At 37.3% G+C, this 20,054-nt stretch overlaps 1 protein-coding gene across 14 annotated transcripts; it reads left to right on the forward strand.

The window, feature by feature from the left end:
* The first annotated feature begins 4,834 nt into the window (after window positions 1-4,834).
* Window positions 4,835-13,490, forward strand: LOC133739993 (probable linoleate 9S-lipoxygenase 5). 14 transcript variants are annotated; one of them, XR_009860961.1, is made up of 7 exons: window positions 4,835-5,021; window positions 5,296-5,591; window positions 5,691-5,931; window positions 11,308-12,387; window positions 12,522-12,566; window positions 12,829-12,874; window positions 13,151-13,490. XR_009860961.1 is itself a non-coding variant. In XM_062167819.1 (4 exons), the coding sequence occupies exons 1-4, from the start codon at window positions 4,835-4,837 to the stop codon at window positions 11,373-11,375; spliced, it is 792 nt and encodes a 263-aa protein (XP_062023803.1). In that variant the 3' UTR covers window positions 11,376-13,490. The 14 variants fall into 14 exon arrangements, 3 of the variants coding, with proteins under 3 accessions (XP_062023803.1, XP_062023805.1, XP_062023806.1); XR_009860959.1 differs by having other exon boundaries at window positions 11,308-12,566; XR_009860960.1 differs by having other exon boundaries at window positions 12,829-13,490.
* The last annotated feature ends 6,564 nt before the right edge of the window (window positions 13,491-20,054 follow it).

Genomic DNA, 20,054 nt, shown 5'->3' on the forward strand with positions numbered 1-20,054 from the left:
CAAAGTAAACTACAAAACCTTAGTGATACTAAACTCATGAATCTGCTCCTCATGTATATCAAAGTAAACTACATAACCTTTGATTAACAAAAGACCAAAACCTTCAAATAAACTTCACAAATACATTCATGAAGAATATGTACTGCACACATAGTAGCACATAACAATAATATGTACTTCACACATGCACATTATGAGTGATGGGATAGTGAAACAATAGAGATCCCACAGAAGTGAAAATCATATTTTAGGCTCCATGTTTGGTTTCAAACAAAATCTCCAACAATAATAAACTAAACACAGTAGCACATAACAACAATAAACTGCAGAAAGAAACTTCAAATAAACACAGTAGCACATAACAACAATAACACAGTAGCACATGATTACAACAAACTAGTGACTGTCAAATCCTCAACCACCTTACAGATAAAGAGAAAAAGGAGCATTAACATTCTGCCGTGAGTGTTAGTGCTAAAAGAGCTGCAGGACAATAACTAGCTGCCTAATAAAATAACAACAGGTCAGTCCTAAGTTGAATAAAAGTCAGTGAAACTCCTTCTCACAACACTTCAATCAAATGCAATCACCATATCAAGGCTACGCACAAAACGTAAATGGTAATTCTCAATCACCTGTGAAGCATATTTAGGGTGATTAAACTGACAGTTACTGCCATAACCACACAACCCAGTCCTCAAATAATATATGCAATCGGGTTCACCAAGTCGATCAGGGTATAGGTTAGACTGAGTCACACCACCCCCATCTTGATTCTCATTGATTGTCAACCGCCAAAACGCCTCTGCAATAGATGTCCAAATTAAATTCTGAAAATCAGATCTCTCAATTTTTAAAGCCTCAATCTGCATTATATAATCTACCACAGCTCCTCGAAAAGCATCAACCCCGAGCATACAAAATTTTAGAGCTTCTAAAACGTAAAGTAGTAAACTAGGATCAAACAAATCTAACACTGAAACGTAAAATAGTAAACTAGGATCAAACAAATCTAACACTAAGAAAGGAAAGTCTTTGAAGGCATATATCCACCTCCCAAAAGAACCGAATATCCACAACATGGTAAAACACAAAGCAAAAGTCTTTGAAAACCCAAATTAAAGCGCTACTTGCATCAACATCATAGCTTTTAACAACCAAATCAAATCAAATCAAACACAAAAACAAATTCCATTCACAAGCCACAATCTGCATTGCACCTACCATCAAACCTAATCAAAACCAGACAATTCAGCAATTCCACGCATTATTACAACACATTGCTCTCATCATGATCAAAAAAATTCACAGAACCATATATACACATTCCAATCACATCAGATCGTTACACTCCCAAATAGGTGCATCAAAAAAGGGTGTTACCTTCAACGGTACCGTCAGATTGATTGGGAACGGCATTCTTCAGAGCTTGCCGAGTGTCTGGCATCGGTAGCACAGAGATTGAGTGCACCCTCCCTCCCCTTGAGTTTCCAGCAATCCAACCGAGAAAAGCTTGAGACTTTCTCGGCGAAATGAAACCGGAATCGCAGAAATCAAGGAAGGAGAGAATACGGGAAACAAAGGGTGTGATTGTGAATGTGATGATCAAACAAAGACTGTGAGAGAGAGAGAAAGAGAGGGGAATAGAAAGGAACAACAAGTTCAGGCCCACAAGTCCAAGCACCATGACGAATAAGCATATCTCCGTGAGAGAATGACAATCGCAGATCTAGAGTCCTCAATTGCAGCTAAAAGTTCAGGCCTAATGGATTTTCCTTTCTCAAGCTCTGGGTCATCCCGAAAGGTGAGAACTCCTTTCTGATTTAGTGCAGAATACAGGCGACCGGTAAAACCCTTGCGGGTATCTTCCCCCCTAAAATTGGGTTATCGGTCTCCATTGAAGCTGAGCACGGAATCATAGCTACTACTGCGTTGGCCGCTGGGTTTCTGATTTGGGTTTGGACGTTTTGCGTTTTGGGATTTTACGTTTTGGTCGTTGAGGATTATGCCAGTGGCATGATCGTAAATTATAATAAAAATTGAGCATTTTAGTCATCTTCTATCAAAATTCAAAATCAGGCCTGCTTCATTTGGTTTTGGGCCTGAGCTTGTGTCCTTATTTGTATAAAACAAATTGAAGGTGGGTTTTCTGTGTTTATATCTTTGGTCAGATGCTACTATGTAATTTTCTAAAAGAAAATAGAATGTTATCATCAGAGTGTCAGAATAAAGAGAATAAAAAAAAGATAGAAATAAGAAAATAAATAAAAATTTAATTTAATTATTCACGGTTTGTATACTCAAATTGATCAAATTTTCTTTACTAATACATAAGTATTACATTTGTTTGTACTTTTGTCATTCGAATGACAAATCATCTGTTTTTGAGTATGTTCTTGGGATCAGAACTACTTTCTTTGGGCCCAAGTAGCTTTAACTTTAAGCATTGAAACTCTTATAATGGACTTTGAAAGCCCAGCCTCTACTTTTGCTATGGCACAATAGATTTATATAAATATTATTATAATATATTTGTAGTGAAAAGTGAAAACGTCTGCCTTTGAAAAGAATTACAATATGTACGATCGTGTCATCGTGTAATGTAAAAATTAAAATATAACGTCACATGCAGTAATACAGACGACTATATTACATCATTAAAAATAATTCATCAAGGAGAGAAGTAATCCATGCACCTAAAACAATTTCATTCACTAATGTTAACGAACAAGTACTATAGACCCATGTCCGTCATCATGAAGTTTGACAGAAATTCTTGCTTCTCAGTGGACCAATGCAGATGTCTCGTCCAAATTCAAAAGTTGATTTGACCATAATACCCAGTGATCAAACCGGGATCTAGTCATCTAGGGGTCATTATTTGGCCCTTCGGCCCTAAGCCCGCCCGGCCCATAGGGCCGAAGCCCAACCCGGCCCTTGCATTAGGGAGGGCCGGCCCGACCCTTTCTCAAATAGGGTAGGGTAAGGGTCATGCAATTGAAACCCGGCCCGGCCCTACCCGTTTAAGCCCTAATAATTTTCTATTTTTTTCTATTTTAAAAATAATTTTTTTTTTCTATAGCATACAACTTATCTCTTTTTTGGTAATTGATTTCCTCAGCTTTATTTTCTTTAATTCTTGTTTCCTTTGTTAAATAAAAATTAATTTAGAGTTTTAAAGAGATAGTTAATTAAATATAACCACATTAACTAATATTTATAAATGTTATAACTTATAAGTTAATTTCAATATATATATATATATATATATATATATATACAGATCTTATCCAGAGCGATGCCTCGCTCTGAAATTTCAGAGCGAGGTTACGGTTTAGGGTCAATTTTCGGTCGCATTTCCACATCTCGACCGTTCAGTTTTTAGCTACTAATGTATAGATCATCTCTGCAAAATTTCAACCAAATTGATGGTCGTTAAGGCATTGATAACTGCCTTAAAGCTAATACGGTTTAGGTTGGACATATTCAGTTCGTCCACTGGTTTAAGTGAGTTAGATACCTTAAAGATCATCAATTTGGCTGAAATTTTGTATAGATGATCTATACATTAGTACCTAAAAACTGAACGATCGAGATGTGGATATGAGACCAAAAAGTGACCCTAAACTCTAACATCGCTCTGAAATTTCAAAGCGAGGCCTCGCTCTGGATAAAATCTGTATATATATATATATATATATATATATATATATATATATATATATATTAAATATGATCAACAAAAAACAATGAGTCTTATATTGCATATATGACCATGGAGCCACATTTTAAGGAAAAAAGAATAATGTATTTCTTTTTGTTAAACAAATTAAAGCCCTTTTAGGCCCATTCAAGCCCTATTTGGAAGGCCGGCCCGACCCGGCCCTAGTGACTCGGGCTTTTCGGGCGGGTAAGGGTTAGTATATTTAAGCCTCGGCCCTACCCTACCCGGCCCTAAATTTTGTTGACTTTGACTAGGCCCGGCCCGGCCCTACCCTAAGTCCTAAACTTCAGGGTAGGGCCGGCCCTAGCCCGGCCCATGATGACCCCTACCGTGATCCTATCCTGACCTGATGCACGGACTCGAGTCTCAGCCCAACCCGATCGACCTGCAAACCTAGTGCCAAACCGAATTGAATTAAGTTCAAGTGTTCAACATCTCTACATCGACAATTGCTCTAGTGTAATACCATGCAGAAAAACCAATATAATATCAACATGGAACCATCAACTAATTCTAATTGTGTCTTATAAAAAAAAAACTAATTCTAATTGTGTTTTAGTTTTTAAAATTACTTAGATTGTGACTCTTTTTTTCGTATCATATTAGATAAACTATTACACAAAATGAATATAATTTATGTTTTTCTTTCCTAAATAGATACTAAATTTTTATACACTTCTATAGTTGAGATTTGAGTTGAGTACTTGAGTTAGTACTTTAGTCGTCACTAATTTGAGATTTTCATTGTATAACATATGTTGCATAACATACCGCCAAAAAAAAAAATGTTGCATAACATGAACTTTCGACAAACTTTCATCAAAATTCACCTTTTCTCCTATCCAGACTCTCTTTTCTTTGCCACGGTGCCCAGTTCAGGGGAAGAGAAAGATTCGGATGCAGGGAGGGAAAACATATCGGTATCCTAGCTCCATTTCAAGCCTAAATATTGGAACATGCACATGACTGTACGTGAAGAACTCTCGCTTCCCATAATTAATTAGACCTCCTCGATCACTAGCTTGTTTCCTTATAAATACCACAGTGGCCCTCTCCCTCTTCACAAACCAACTTTCGCCAACTACGTGCTCTTTTATAACCTTTGCTTGAATGTTCCGAATATACAAGATGTTCCAAACCCATGGTTCCAACAAAAAGATCAAAGGAACCGTGGTGCTGATGAAGAAGAATTTTTTTGACTTCAATGACTTTAATGCTTCGGTTCTCGATCGTGTGAAGGAGTTTTTGGGCCGACGAGTTTCTTTGCAGCTCATTAGTGCTGTTAATGGTGATTCTTGTGAGTTTTCTCATCTCATCTCTATTCCATGCCGAACTAAATATGTGTGGGGTGATCATGTTCTTTTTCACTCGACACTGTAAAACTTACATAAGAATCTTATGTTCCCGGACTATGAACTTAGACAGCACATTCACTAGAGAAAAAATGGTCTTGATCGATAGTCTTTCTAGACTACATTGCAAGAGAGTGTAAATTTTGTTTACCATATATATATAGTTTTTCTGTGGTTTTTTCTTTTTCTTTATAAACTTGGTTCCGTAAATTTTTACAGCAAATGAATCGCAAGGGAAACTCGGAAAATTAGGATATTTGGAGAAGTGGATTACCATAATCAGTCCGTTAACAGCAGGGGGAGAGACTAAATTCATGGTTAGCTTTGACGACGTTGAAGGCGAAATAGGAGTTCCAGGAGCATTCTTAATAAGAAACAATCATCACAGTGAGTTCTTCCTTAAGACGGTCACACTCGAAGATGTTCCCGGTGCGGGTCAGATCCACTTTGTTTGCAACTCATGGGTTTACCCTGCATCCAAATACAAGAAAGACCGTATTTTCTTTGCTAACAAGGTAATTACTGATATTATAACTTGATTCAAACTATTCGAAAAACATGGTTTGTTGATAAACTTGAAAATGAAGATGAGAGTTTCTATATAATGTTTGCAGACGTATCTTCCGAGTGATACACCATTGGCACTACGCAAATACAGACAACAGGAACTTGAGCAGTTGAGAGGAAATGGAACAGGAGAGCTAAACGAATGGGAGAGGGTCTACGACTATGCTTACTACAATGATCTCGGTGACCCAGACAGCGGTTCCCACTATGCCCGTCCAGTTCTTGGAGGGTCTAGCCAGTATCCTTACCCTCGTAGAGGAAGAACTGGTCGACCACCAACAAGGACAGGTACATTAGCCTTTCACGTATGTTTCATTTAATTAATTTTAGGAAAATGATTGTTGGTCTCACATGAAGTTTAAGATTTATGATCTCAATCATACGTGTCATACGCTATACAAATCACCTATTTGTCAAATCATGTCATGTAATTCTTGAGAAAAATATCATCTTATCATTCCAAAATCTAACGGCTCTAAATTATTTTGGCTTTATTCTGAAAAAATAAAAAAAGAAGGTTTTTTCTTTGTTTTTTTCATTACACTTTTATTTAAACATCCCAATTTGCTTAATACACATACCACATTTTAATAAAATTTTAAATTATTTTTCTACCTTTTATTATCTTAAAAAAAAGAAAGATGAGAAAAAGAAAAAAAAAAAAAAAAAAACCTCCTCCTTCAAGTCCTCGAAACTATGAGAAGATATCAACAACTATATATTCAACCTTTCAAAAAAACAAATCAATAATTATTCAAAATATTAGTTCACAATCTTCTTAATTATCTAGTTTACTAATTAATTTAACAAACCAATGAACTCATTCATCAAATAATGGTTTGACCTAACTCTCCCACTCTAAGTCAAACAATTAATAAATGAGTATTCCTTTCAAAAAAAGTAATAAATGAGTACAATGATCAACTATAGCAATAACTCTCCCACATTATCCAACTATACTTGCCCCATCTGGTAGACTGAAAATTAATTTTGATGGTGCTTTCAAAGCGAGTAATGGTTGTGGTGGTATTGGTGTAAATGTGTAATGGTCAGGGATAATTTGGGAGGAGTGTCACAGCTTCGGCTAGACCTTTTGTACAAGCACATTCGGCTCTAAATATGAAAGCTGAGGCGTGTAGAGCTAGTTTTCTTCTTGGTATTCGCCAAGGTTGGTCGGAAATAGATATTGAGAGAAACTCTGCCCTATTGATTGCTGCACTACAGAGTGAGGAGTTGAATTTTTCAGAGATAAATCGGGTTTTAGATTACTGTAAAGAATACCTTTCTGCTTTTCAGTCAAGTAGAATTCGACATATTTTCCGTGAAGCAAATGGTGTAGCTGTAGATAGGCTTGCTCACCTTGCTAGTTTGTCTGCGTTAAATGATGTATGGTTAGATAAGACTCCTGCTATTATTTAAGATGTTCTCTACGAGGATTATTGTAACTGTTTTAATGTTGCACGGGGTTCAGGTTTTATATCCCCTCCCGGTTGCCTATTTCAAATTTAATAAATAATTCAGAGCGTGGGACTGAGCCTCCCAGTTAGACTGGGTTCCAAACCCTTTAAAAAAAATCAAACAATGAAATAAAACCCAGAAATCATTCTCTATGTCTTAGCACTAAATCATATTAATCAAGCACTGAGCACCCAAGGAGGGGGGGGAGGAGGAGAGAGAGTTATTGTTGCTGAGTTGCTCACAACAAGTGCAGTTGGGGAGAATACATTTGACAAAGAGTGCAGTTGCGCAAAGTTATTGCTGTCGACAACGAGTGTAGTTGGGGCAAGTATAGTTGGGGAGAGTTATTGCTACTGACAACGAGTGCAGTTGGGGACAGTTATTGCTCTTGACATGCAGTTGAGGAGAATGATGAGAGAGAAAAATGATGGGTAAGAAAGGAAAAATTGGCAAAAATTGGCAAAAAAAATTTGTGGGTTATGTATTAATAAAACGGGGATGTGTATATATAATTACTCAAATAATTGGTAAAATACATAAAAAAAGTATCACAAAAAATATTAATAATTGATGAAATACATAAAAGAAATAGTAAAAATAAAAAATCATAATCCATATATATTAAGGAACTTTTAACAATTTTTATTTTCTCAATTTAACTATTTCTCAAAGAGAAGTTTTAAATACACACCTCTAACTACTTAATACACACTCTCTACTAGGGGTGGGTTCGATTCCGAGCCTAAACCGAAAACCGAACCAAATTTGGGCTCGGTGCGGTTAGGTTCGGTTTTTGTATTTTGAGAAGTTGACACCGAAAACCGAACCCCCGAACGGTTCGGTTAGGCCCGGTTTCGTTTTTTTTTTTTTTTTTGGAAAACAGAATTTTACCAAATATACTTCTTTGGTATTGTAACTCGAGAAGTTTTTGTTTCTTCAAACCTATAATAATAATCTATAACAATGAGTTTACAAGTTTACTAATGCATGCTTTGTAATTGAAAATAATCTATAATTCCATACTTCATAGTCCATATAATTCAATTGATATAGTCCAATAGTCCATCAAGTTCTAGCATCAACATATGAAATGGTCAAAAAATAGAGTCCAAAGTTTATAAAAGTCCATCATTACATCAACTCTAACTTCACAAATTAAAAAGGATTAAATACTCGTTACTCCTCATACTTTTGCATGAAAAATAGTTTAGTCCAAAATTTTAAAATTAAACAGTTTAGTCCTTATTCTTTCTATATATAAAATATATAGAGAGAGAGAGAGAGAAAAGTTTAGTCCTTATCCTTTAGTCCTTATCCTTATTCTTTAAATTTTAAATTTTAAAATTAAACAGTTTAGTCCTTATTCTTTCTATATATAATATATATATCTATATATATATTATATAGAGAGAGAGAGAGAGAAAAGTGAGGGGTATAATAGTCATTTTAGGACATGTTGTGTGAGGATTAGAAAGAATAAGGACTAAACTGTTTAATTTTAAAATTTTGGACTAAACTATTTTTCATGCAAAAGTATGAGGAGTAACGAGTATTTAATCCAATTAAAAATGTATAAGTTTACTAAAAGATTAAATATTACAAAAAGATGAAGGAGGGCAATGGCATGATCTCAAGCTCGGAAAGATGAAGTTTTCGACAGAAAGCTGCATATTGTTAGACTATATCAATACATAGTCATAAAACAGAAATGCAAAAAAGAAAATAAAGCAAAACAGATTACAGAAACTGCAATACACTATGCCAAAAAATGCTTCAGACCATACCCCTCAGACGACAGAAGAGGTTTTTTCTGTTGTCTGATTTTTTTGAACATCTTCAGACGACAGTTTTAACTATTTCTGTTGTCTAAATAGTATCAAAATCAATACTAGATCAATTTTTTCAAGTTTGTTGTAATTTAGAAAACTCAGACAACATAATTCTGTTGTCTGAGTAAATGAAGAAATTATTTCTTCTTGTGTGGACAAAAACCTATTTTTGGCTGAACTAAAACTTATCTATCTTTTAATAGACCTAGACCCGGCCACGTGCTTTCCCACACTTGGTGAAAAAAAAAAATCATAAAACTCATTTTCCATCTCCCAAACCTAGCAGCACCTCTTCTTCGATGCTCTTCTTCGACGCCCACTACTCGCAGCTCGCCGCCTCTCTCGCGAAATCTCCCTCTTCATCCTTACCCACATGGACAAAAACACCATTTGCTATCGAAGCAAAAGTCTATCCTCCAGCAATTGCAGTGGGTAAATTTCTCTGTCATCTCTCCCTCATCTGCATACCAAATTGGGGGTATCGGATTTCACCCGATTTGACTCCCACCGTAGCTTCCTCCGCCACCGCTGAGTATTGGGTATGGAGAACCTGGTCTTGCTGGTCAACGAAATCCAAAGAGCTTGCACAGCTCTCGGTGACCACGGCGAAGCTGACTCTTTGTGACTCGCTTCCCTCTATCGCTGTCGTCGGTGGCCAGGTCAGCTCCCGATTCATTCCTCCACCTTCACCACGGTTTTCTGTCTTCATCTTCGCCTTCTATCCCATTCTCTCACTCCCCTTTCTGTGACCATAAACCCTTAACTATAACCATATACCCAAATACCACTCTGCCATCTTATTCTTGCTACTCTGAAAATGTAATTTTCTAATATTCATTTGTCTAGTGTTTGATTTCTGACTAATTTTAGGTTTGGTTTTGCCTACAATTTAGGTGTATATTTGCAGTGGGTGATGGAATTGCTTGAGCTTTTACTTTTGATATTGAATCTCTGTTTATATTGTGTCCTTCTAATCAGATTCTAGTGATCGATAAATTGCGTGTTTGGAATCTTATTTGGGTTGCAGGAGTTTGGCTTTTGGTACACTGGTTTACTGTGTGTGCATTTATTTCCTTGTGAACTTGGGATTACAAAGCTTCCAATTGGGTCTCTGCTGCCATATAAATTCCACAAGGTCAATTCTGCATTTCGGGGTTTCTGATTTTAATCTGGTTTGGGTGATTTGGTATTTTGTTGGGTTCATTTCAGACTTCACTGTGGTGTTTAGATTTCTGTTCTCTATTAATTCCAGACAGAAAAAACAAATGAAACAAAGTGTAAATCATGACTGCCTGCCCAAAACTCTAATTTTCTAGCAAAGTTTAATTTTTGATTATGAAAAGCTGCAATCTTGCTGATATTTAGTTGTGTATACCAGTCACTTATTGGTCCTTGAAGCTATCAGGGACAACCCACTTTCGAGTTTCGACAATATCAATGCTGTTATTTACCAATGTTATGTTTGATGATGTACATTATAGTCTCAGCTTAAATCAAAGCAAGAGTTTAGGGTGAAAAAGTGTTGTGTTATATTGTGTTAGGGGTGCTATAAGAGTCGGCAAATCCTTATTTGAGTTTGAATGTGGGTGCTTTCGTTTCAGGGCTTGTCATTCTCTGTATTTGGGGATTATATTGCCCATACTTACAGCACATCTACTTGTATTAGACTTCCTCACTGTAACTTTTCAGTAATGTCAGAACAAAATACCTGTTAGTGGAAATTTGAGAACTAGAGTAATTGAGTTTTGGATGAAAAGCAAGTACTAAATCATAGAAATGGGCTACAGAATGATTCAGTTTGTTTTCAAAATGAATCACTTTTCAAAATATTGTGTAACTTTTGTTGCTTCTCCTCCTTTTCGTTTGGTTACATGCTCCTCCCGCTTTAGTGACTGCAGAAAGATGAGAAACGAATATATGTCTGTGCAGTGATATAGAAAATAGATGATGATAAGAGCAAGACTACACATTTCACCAAAAGAAATGGACATGTAGAAACTAATATGCTGTCCCACCCTGCACTGCCCTGAGAAAGTCTGAATCCCATATAAATACTTCTTTACCTACATTGCAGAAACAGTTTGACCCTCCTCTCCTTCCCTCAACATGTTTAAATTTCTTAGCTTTTATCATATGTAGGAATTAATGATATAGAAAAGGATATGATTTGGCTTTGACCATTTGTGTACAACTCGATTCTTTACAAATGCATGGATATATTTCACTTCTTCTGTGGAATATAGACATAGGTTTTTGCTCCCACTTCCTTGAGTTTATCTGTGGTTCTTTTCTTTTCTTTTTTTTATTATTTTTTTATGACTAGATTTCCATTACTTCTTCATGTTATGCTGTTGACTTTTGAACATTGAATTTGCAGGAAAAGATTCACCATGCTGCAAGCAATGGTATGAGAACCTTAAGGAGATACAAGGAAGGATTGTTTAACAGTAGCACAGCTCAGATATATTATAGAAAATTCTCAGCCATTGGCAATGCTAAAGCTGATAGACCCAGAGACCAAGAATGCCTTGTTTGGTTGGGCACAAGCTAATTCAATCTTTTTTGTTTAGTTCACAAAATACTTTTGATTTCTTTGTGAACGTAAAGATACTATAGGCCAAAAAAAAAAAAGATACCATAGGCCAATTGTATTACAGAATACTAAATGCTGTAGCTAACCGACCTCTTTTGTGCAGGTTTAAAACAGAACATTAGCTAAAGTGTCGGAGCTCCAAAGTTTAAAGTGAAGGGTGAGGCAGTTTGTTTTATATTTCTTTCTTGCACCTTTTGTTCTTTTTGTGTTAATACTTTAGAAAGGGAAACGATAGATTATGACAAGTTTTAGCTATATGGTTTTGGGGTCACCGGTATATGGTTTTCAGGTTACCAGTGAGTGAATTGATGCCATTTCATGTTCTCAAGCCGTTTCATCTCATTCTTAAATTCATCACACTGAGCAAGTTGGTTTTCAATGAGTCACTGTTTAGTCTGCTTAATTGCATTTCTAATTTTCTTCCCGTCCGCGAGCTCTAGCTTTGGGAGATGAGTAGTGTGTTCCTCATGTTATTTCCATAGAAGTAGAAGATTCATATCAACTACGAACATCAATAGTACTTGATGTAATTGCTTTATGGGATTTCCATTTGCCTTTAGTTTTGAGGTTTACGATCATTTTCTGGACTTTAGCTTTTCAGTGATACAGATTTTTATCTTTTGAGTATTTTGATCTTATTGAGGTATTATTGACTTTCAATTTGGGAAGGAGGGAGAGTCTATATCAGTACATGTTAATTGTATTTTAGTTTTTGCTTTATCTGTTTTACAATTAGTTTCATTATTTCATTATTGTTTTCTTTGGGTTGTGCAGGTTGTATGCAATAGAGTTTTTGTATCATTTTACTGTCACTGTTCCTTTGTCTGTTGCTTAGCATTATCTTTGTCTCTCATTGTTATTCAGGTATAAGTGCTACAGTTTATTAACTTGATTTTTGGTTTTGTCTATATTCATCGTTTTCTTTTTTCGTATTCAATTTGTAGTTTGTATAGCCATGGTGGTCTTGAACTGTCTAAATTCTGTTGTTTACTCTGCAGACACTGGAAACAGTGTTCTATCAGCTTCTGTTACTGTGGATTCAGGTATGAATTTAAAACCTTTATGAGTTGTATGCAACTGGTCTCATTCTTTTTTTTCTTATAGGTCAACTGAAATCGTATTGTTCAGTAGTGATGGAATGCTATCTCTGCTATCTGTGTTATTAAATTAACAAGATTCCAGTGTTTGTATTAGAAGTTTGTATGTTGAGATTTTACTAGTATATATGAGATTAAGACATCAGTGAATAGCTATTTGCCTATCAAAGATGCTTATGTTTGACCTGGGAATGATCCGCTGGAGTAGGAAGCACACTTTCTGTTGGAGAAATTTCCTAAGATATAAAAAGAAGGTAATATCAAACTCCCACTTTGTACTTATCCTACTTGAAATCGTTCATGCATGAATTAGAATTGCACTCATTGTTGATGCTTTTGATAATGCAGTATAAGTTTTTATTGGAAAACACGAGTTAAGTTGAGCTTATTATTTGTTTGATTAATTTGATTGGAATTAATGTACATCTTTGCAGACTTTGAAGTTCCTTCAGATGATGGCAAAAAGAAGAAAGCCATAACATCAATCGGAATATTAACAGCAGCACTTCTGCTTCTGCTTTTGGTTGCAGGTATTATGTGGAGTAAGGCCTACATAGGAGGAAAGATCGCTGCAGATAAAGGTTTGAAGCATGTTAAAGTCTAGTGTGGTCAAAGTCGTAACTAGTATCTTTTATCTCCTAAGATTCAAGTTTCGCCTTGTCCACAATGTCTAAATAGTTCAACTGTTGTCTTTATGAACAAGAGATAAGCTTAATACTTTATCTTAATTGACATGGAAGCAGAGCTCAGAGAAATGGATTTGCAGACATGATTTTTTACTTTAAAACAGATATTGAAATGGTTGTAACTATGAATTGTATTTTGGATGATGTTGATGCAATGAAACATAGGCATCATTTTGAATGCTGATTTTAGTCCAATTTTATGGTTTTGATGATTGTAAATGAATGATGTTGAAATGGTTGAAAGGCAACATATGTATATATATGCAGGTTTCACAATTTATGTTGTATCAAGAAAATAGAAACAACATAAACAAATGATCATCTGTTGTTTCTACCACGTTCAAACAATAGAAAAGTAGAGTGCAAAGAGCTCTCAGACAACAGAACTAGGTGGTTGATATATTGTTTTTACCTACTTCAAACAACAGAAAAGTGGAGTTCAAAGAGCTCTCAGACAACAAAAGTAGGTGGTTCATATGTTGTTTCTACCTACTTCAAACAACATAAAAGTATATTTCTAATCATTCTCAAACAACAGAACATAACTAAAACAATGGTTTAAAGTCCAAACAAACAACAGAAAAATGAGATTGAATACTAATTCAAACAACAGAAATTTGGGTAAGACTATACTCCAAGTGACATTCAAACAACATAAAAAAACTACTTCGAGTAGAACCTCAAAAAATGTTTCGACCTAGCAAAAATCTGCTAGGGTTGGGAGAGCGCCGCCCTCGGCCATGGCCTCTCTGTACCTTTCTCCGTCCTGAATGGAGTACACCTACGGCATCTTCTTTGGAGTTGCCCAAATCTTGTCCGATTATTGCTGGTTTTTCTTTGTCGCTTGTGTATTCTGAGCCATCGTGGATCAGAGGCGTGGAGACTTGGGTTCCAGATCGATTGTCTCTTGATGTGCATCCTTATGCATCCCCCATGGTGGTGCCATTTTGTGGTGGCTTGTCTAGGCCTAGGCGAGCGCGACTCAAAAGTAGTGTCGTGATGCCGGAGGCGTTGGCAGATCTGGGTCTATCTTGGCGGGCGCGATTGGAGCTTTTGCGGTCTTCCGGGTCGGGTCAGATTTGGTCCGCGATTTCTCTCCACGACTGGCATCATTCTGGCCGTTCGGCGTCCTTTTTTCTGCTATTCGACATCAGGATTGCGGAGAGAAGTTGCGGTGAGCTACAACAGCATGACTGGTGGCGTCGTTTCTGTGAGTTGAAGGCTGATGTGCATCTTCTCTAGGAGTTGCTACCGGCGGCTTTCTTCTGAACAAGTCGTCTGGGTTTGTGGACCATTGTCGCCGGCTGGTGGGTGGCTCGAGCCAGAGTTGGCGCGGCGGCGGAACAGCAGCTCAGATCAGTGGTGATTGGGTGTGGTGGCTGTCGGGTGCCCAGAGAGGAACTGATGCTTGGGGGCCAAGGAGCTTAGGTGCCCTCATTAGATTCACATGGGCTTGGGTTCTTGTCAAGGATGCTGTGTCAGACTTGACTTTGGACTCGGGCCTGATTTGGATCCGTATTTGGGATCCTGGACGCTTACGAACCCGGATCTTGGATCCAAGACAGCTGCTCATATTGATCTGGTACTGGTTCTGGTTCTTAGGAGTTCGTTTGATAATTTTCGAGTTTTTGACACCCTCAGTTACTTTCGAACTCCTGGTGAGTGAATCACCTCTTCTAGGTGATCATAACACCGGTTACGGTTACGGCTACGGTTACTGTTACTATTACATTTACACTGCTTTCGTGACATATGCAGTGCAGCGATGTCGTTCGACATCAAGTCACATCCTGGTTACCTCTCATTCAATATGCGTTTGTGCATCTTATTATCCTTTATTGTTTTCTCTTTATTATAGATGCGATTGTGCATCTCATTATGCTCTTTTGTTTTCTTTCGATGCTTTTGCATCGCCTCATGTAACCTTCGGTTATTACATAATATAGTTTGTTGTTATTCCTTCAAAAAAAAAAAAACAACATAAAAAAACTAAAACTGTAGTTAGAAATCAAATCTAACCACAAGAATCACAATTATCTGTAGTCCAAAGAATTCTCAAACAACATAACTCACGATATAAATGTTGTTACATACGAAATCAGTCGACATATAACTGTCATTGTTCTTCAAATCAAACGACAGAAACAACATAAATATGTAGTGATATGGTGTTTCAGACGACAGAAAGACCCCGATTCTTCAATATTAGGTACTTCAGACGACAGTACCTTAAACTGAATCTGTCGTCTGAGTGCATTATCAATGACGGAGAATATCTGTCGTCTGAGTGGCTAAGAGACGGCAGCCACCTAGACGACAGATTTTTACTTCATCAGACGACAGATATGGTCTGTCGTCTGAAGATTTTTTTGGCATAGTGATAAGAAACCAAAAACAGAAACTGCAGTAAGAAAGTGCAAAACTCAATGAAAAGTATTCTATACACCGCCGGTGTGCGATACACCGGCATTTTGAACATTGACCATGTGGTCCCGTCGGTTTGTCCATTATTAACGTTATTAAGCCGTGAAGCTACTGTTGTAGTAAATTTTAAAGGCAGAAAGTAGGAAGGGATGAGTTAAGGTGAATTGGGTTTAGGGTTGGGTAAGTACTGATCTGATCTCTCTCTCAGTCTCACTTCATGTCTGCCCTTAGCTCCCTAAGCCCTAAGCCCTAATCCTTCCCGCTCCTCCTCCTCCTCCTCCTCCTCCTCCTACAGTCTCAATCCTAACCCCGCCGCCCAGCCTTCCCTCCTCGCCTTCTTCGGCGGGACCGCCTTCAACGTCGTCGTCAAGGACCTCAAGACTTTCACCACTCGCTTCCCCCATGTGCTTCCCGTTTCCGACGACGGAGGTGGCACCGCCGAAATCGTCCGCGTCCTTGGTAATTTCTAGCGTTTTCGTTTCGAAATTGAATGTGCTTTTGTTCGTGGATTTGTGTTTAGAGGTGTTTATTGTGCAATTAGGTGGTCCGGTCGTCGGAGACTCATGGACCTCCAAGAAGCAGAAGAAGCTCACCCGCACCGCCGATGAAGACCTCGAGTCAAAGCTCGGTTTCGATCTATTCTCCGAACGTGAAACTAGGCTCGGCTTTCGCAACGGTAAATTGCTCTTCCATTTCTGCTGTTTCTATAGCTTGGATAATTTGGGATTTGTAATATGTAATTTGCGTTTCGAAGAGATTTTTAGAGAAATTTCCCTTTTTCGAATAGAGCGGGATTTGATACATGCTGAACACTGTATTATGTAGGTGAGCCGCAGTATTATGTCGGGTTGAGGAAGGTGGCGAAGGATCGTACAACGAGTTGGGTGATAGCTAATTTTAAAGCTATTGATTTTCCTTATTCTCCTGCAAATATGTCAATCGTAGTATAGAGAAATAAGGGTCTCCCGCAAAGGATTAAGTTAAACTAAGTGCTTCAACAAAAGTCACAAAAACGTGACTGCAGCTCCTGCAGAACAGCAGTCGAAAAACAAACTAAAAACTTAACCAAAACAACCCAGAAAAATATGAAAATTTACAAAGACGTACTAGACACACAAGGCGTCCAGCACACAAAATTTGGTGAATTTTGGAGTTGATTTGCTATAGGAATAAAATACAGAAAAACAGGGAACAGAAAGAAAAATGAAACTGAACAGATTTAAGATTGGTTGATATCAAGATGATGAAACTAGCTAGGAAGAAAGTATCCACCCCTAACAATCACATACAACACACTTTGTCCAATTTACTACCAATTAACTTAGTTGAAGACGCTCAGATTGGCTCGGTACGCTTGAACATAACCTATTACTCTTTCTTACTTTGTACGCTAGGCAGGAAGTGCTCTACACCTAGACTATTCCCAAGCAATGAAACCTAAAGGTACGTTTATCAGATTGAACATGCAGAGATCATTAAGTTTGAAAAGAGTTTGAGCAATCACTAGGCATTGCAAATAACTTAGAGCCTTGCTAAACCTAGGATTTTGTTTACTTGCTAGTGAAAACTACTAATTACTTCTCTAGACAATTTGAGGAATCCAACTATTGATCCAGGCATCAAACAATCAAAGTATTGGAACCCGAGCATGCATACTAAGTAGGCCTCCAAAGCATACAAACATAGAATTCATCAATGAGAAATTCGTAAACAAAACCTCAACTTTATTAATTGGAAAACAAATTGAATGTCAAAGCATGTTGTGGATCATGTCTAGGGGCTTCAACTACCCCATAACTACTGGAAATTTAGTTACACATAATGGGAATCAAAAACACAAAGGAGTTCATGGAGAAAGAAGACAACAAAAATCAGAAAATTGGAAAATACGGATCAGCGATCGATCTCGGGAATTCTAACGATCGATCGTTTATGGTGTGGTTCTGCAGTCTTGCTTCTCCTCCAGCTCTGGTGCGTCTATGCTTCTTCGTATGTGAGATGGTGTGTTTCTTCAACGTCCAAGGAGAGATTTTATTCAGTTTGTAACTCTTTCCTTCTTTCCTTTTGGGACTTTAACTCTTTGGCTTCAACGGACCTCTTGGTTATGTTCTGATTGATTTAGGATTCATTGACATCCTTCTATCCAATAGGAGCAGCCAAGAGAATTAATTGCTGAATATCTTTTCCTTCATATTGCCTTAAGCTTCCTTGATTCATCAAGAGTCCACAATTCTCCATCAATTACACATATCTCCTTCCTTTTGCTCTTATTTCTTTCCTTACTTCGGAAAACCTAATAAACATAAAAATAACTAAATTAACCAGAAAATAAGATAAACTAACAAAGTAAATATGGGAATTAACAACATTATTATCGCATTATTATGCTCCTATCATTGGGTAACCCGGATGGGGTTATTCAGCTGGGTTTGGATGAAAACACGGTGGGTCGAGTTGGGTTTGGCTTGTTTTGCTTAAAGTCTCCAGCTTTTTTGAATATATTTTTTTTTTTTTGGTTTTGATGTGGGAATTTTGATGGGTGTAGTTAGCTTTGGACTTGGTTCGAGAGTGGCTAATGTAGAATGCAAAGGATGCAATACTGGGTGGTGAGGAGCTTGGGATTAGTGGGATTGCTTGTTACCAGCCTGCTGATGGTTTAATGGAGCTGAAACTGGTACTTCTTTTATACCCTTGAATCATTTCTTGTGTGTTCATGATTGTTCATTCGAATTGTTCGTAAAAAGTATAGTCCTTTTTGTTTGATATGGAAATCTGATTAGCTTTTGAACTTTGTACTTTTGGGGCATATGCAGCTCCATTAGTGAATTTGAATTTAAAAGTTAACGACCCCGATTTAGTGATGATAAACACATGCATTATATTTAGGGGATATTTACCATGACATGATGTCATGATATGTATAAGTTTTTTCCCTTAAAACACGGAGTATATTTGTAGAGAGTGAGTTAAGTGAAGCAGTTGCCTTGGACAGTTGGACCTTGGCTTAACATGTTACGAAATATTTCATTTCTTGAAAGCAGATCCGATTTAAAAGTTAACTGATAGAAGCTCAATTATAGTACTAGACTACTAGTTTATATCTACTTGCATAGAACAAAATTTTTAAAATATATCTAGAGATTAATTAGTAGATCTCAATTTTACGATTCGCCTTATACCGCTACATTTAAGGGGTGACATAGTGAAACATGATAGCCATGGCAGCTGAGATGAGCTAGGGTTTACAAAGATCACACAGAAATTGAGAGAGAAGAGTCGAGAGAAAGATTAGGAGCTACACTTCAATTAACCAAGCTTTCGTTACAGGAAAATGAGAGAGCTCAGCTATTTATACTACATAGCTAACTAACTAACTAATACAATTGGAAAGAATGGAAATCCTATTAAGGTTCCGAATCCTATTAAGCCTAATAACATATTTTGTTAAAAAGACTAACAGCAAGGTCAACACGATTTTACATCATGGTCAACACCCTCCCTCAAGCTCAGCTAGGGTGACTAGTCTTAGATTGACACAGTGAGTTCGAAATATAGGTGAGGCTAACCCCTTTGTCAGTACATCTGCAGTTTGTTCTGTAGTGGAAACATACTCAAGACGAAGATCATTGTGTTGAACTCGTTCACGGACAAAATGAAAATCATTGTCCAAATGCTTGATCTTAGAATGGAACACTGGATTGGATGCCAATGCTAGAGCAGACAAGTTGTCACACTTAAGCAAAGGAGCACAAGGAACTCGAATCTTCAAATCACACAGAAGATGTCTAAGCCAACTAATTTCAGCTGCAGTATTGGCCAGACTCCTATACTCTGACTCAGTAGAACTTCTGGAGACACTACCTTGTTTCTTAGACTGCCAAGACACAGGACATAGACCAAGATAGACAACAAAGCCAGTAGTAGATCGTTTCTGTATCACTTCTCCAGCCCAATCAGCATCACAAAATGCCTTGATATTCACAGCATCATGCAAAGCACCACAAGAACTATAAAAGATACCCTTATCAAGTGTTCCCTTCAAGTATCTTAAAATTCGTTTAACAGCAGCATAATGTATATCTGTAGGGCTTGTCATGAACTGACATACAGTATTAACTGAATATGCTATGTCTGGACGAGTGAAAGTTAAGTATTGTAAAGCTCCTACTATACTCCTGTACATAGTGGGGTCCTTAAGAGGGGTGCCTTGATTTGATGTCATCTGAGAGTGAGGAAGACAAGGTGAGGTGCAAGGTCTGACAGACTCCATTCCTGTCTTAGCAAGCAAATCTCTGGCATACTTAGATTGACTAAGCAAGATGCC

The sequence above is a fragment of the Rosa rugosa genome, chromosome 3, assembly GCF_958449725.1.
Source record: "Rosa rugosa chromosome 3, drRosRugo1.1, whole genome shotgun sequence".
Lineage (NCBI taxonomy): Eukaryota > Viridiplantae > Streptophyta > Magnoliopsida > Rosales > Rosaceae > Rosa > Rosa rugosa.

Bases quoted from the DNA above. Each gene is read 5' to 3' on its own strand.
- LOC133739993 (XM_062167819.1), top strand. From the start codon at position 4,835: ATGTTCCGAATATACAAGATGTTCCAAACCCATGGTTCCAACAAAAAG. The intron at 5,022-5,295 runs GTGAGTTTTCTC...AAATTTTTACAG, and splicing joins TGCTGTTAATGGTGATTCTT to CAAATGAATCGCAAGGGAAA. The intron at 5,592-5,690 runs GTAATTACTGAT...TAATGTTTGCAG, and splicing joins GTATTTTCTTTGCTAACAAG to ACGTATCTTCCGAGTGATAC.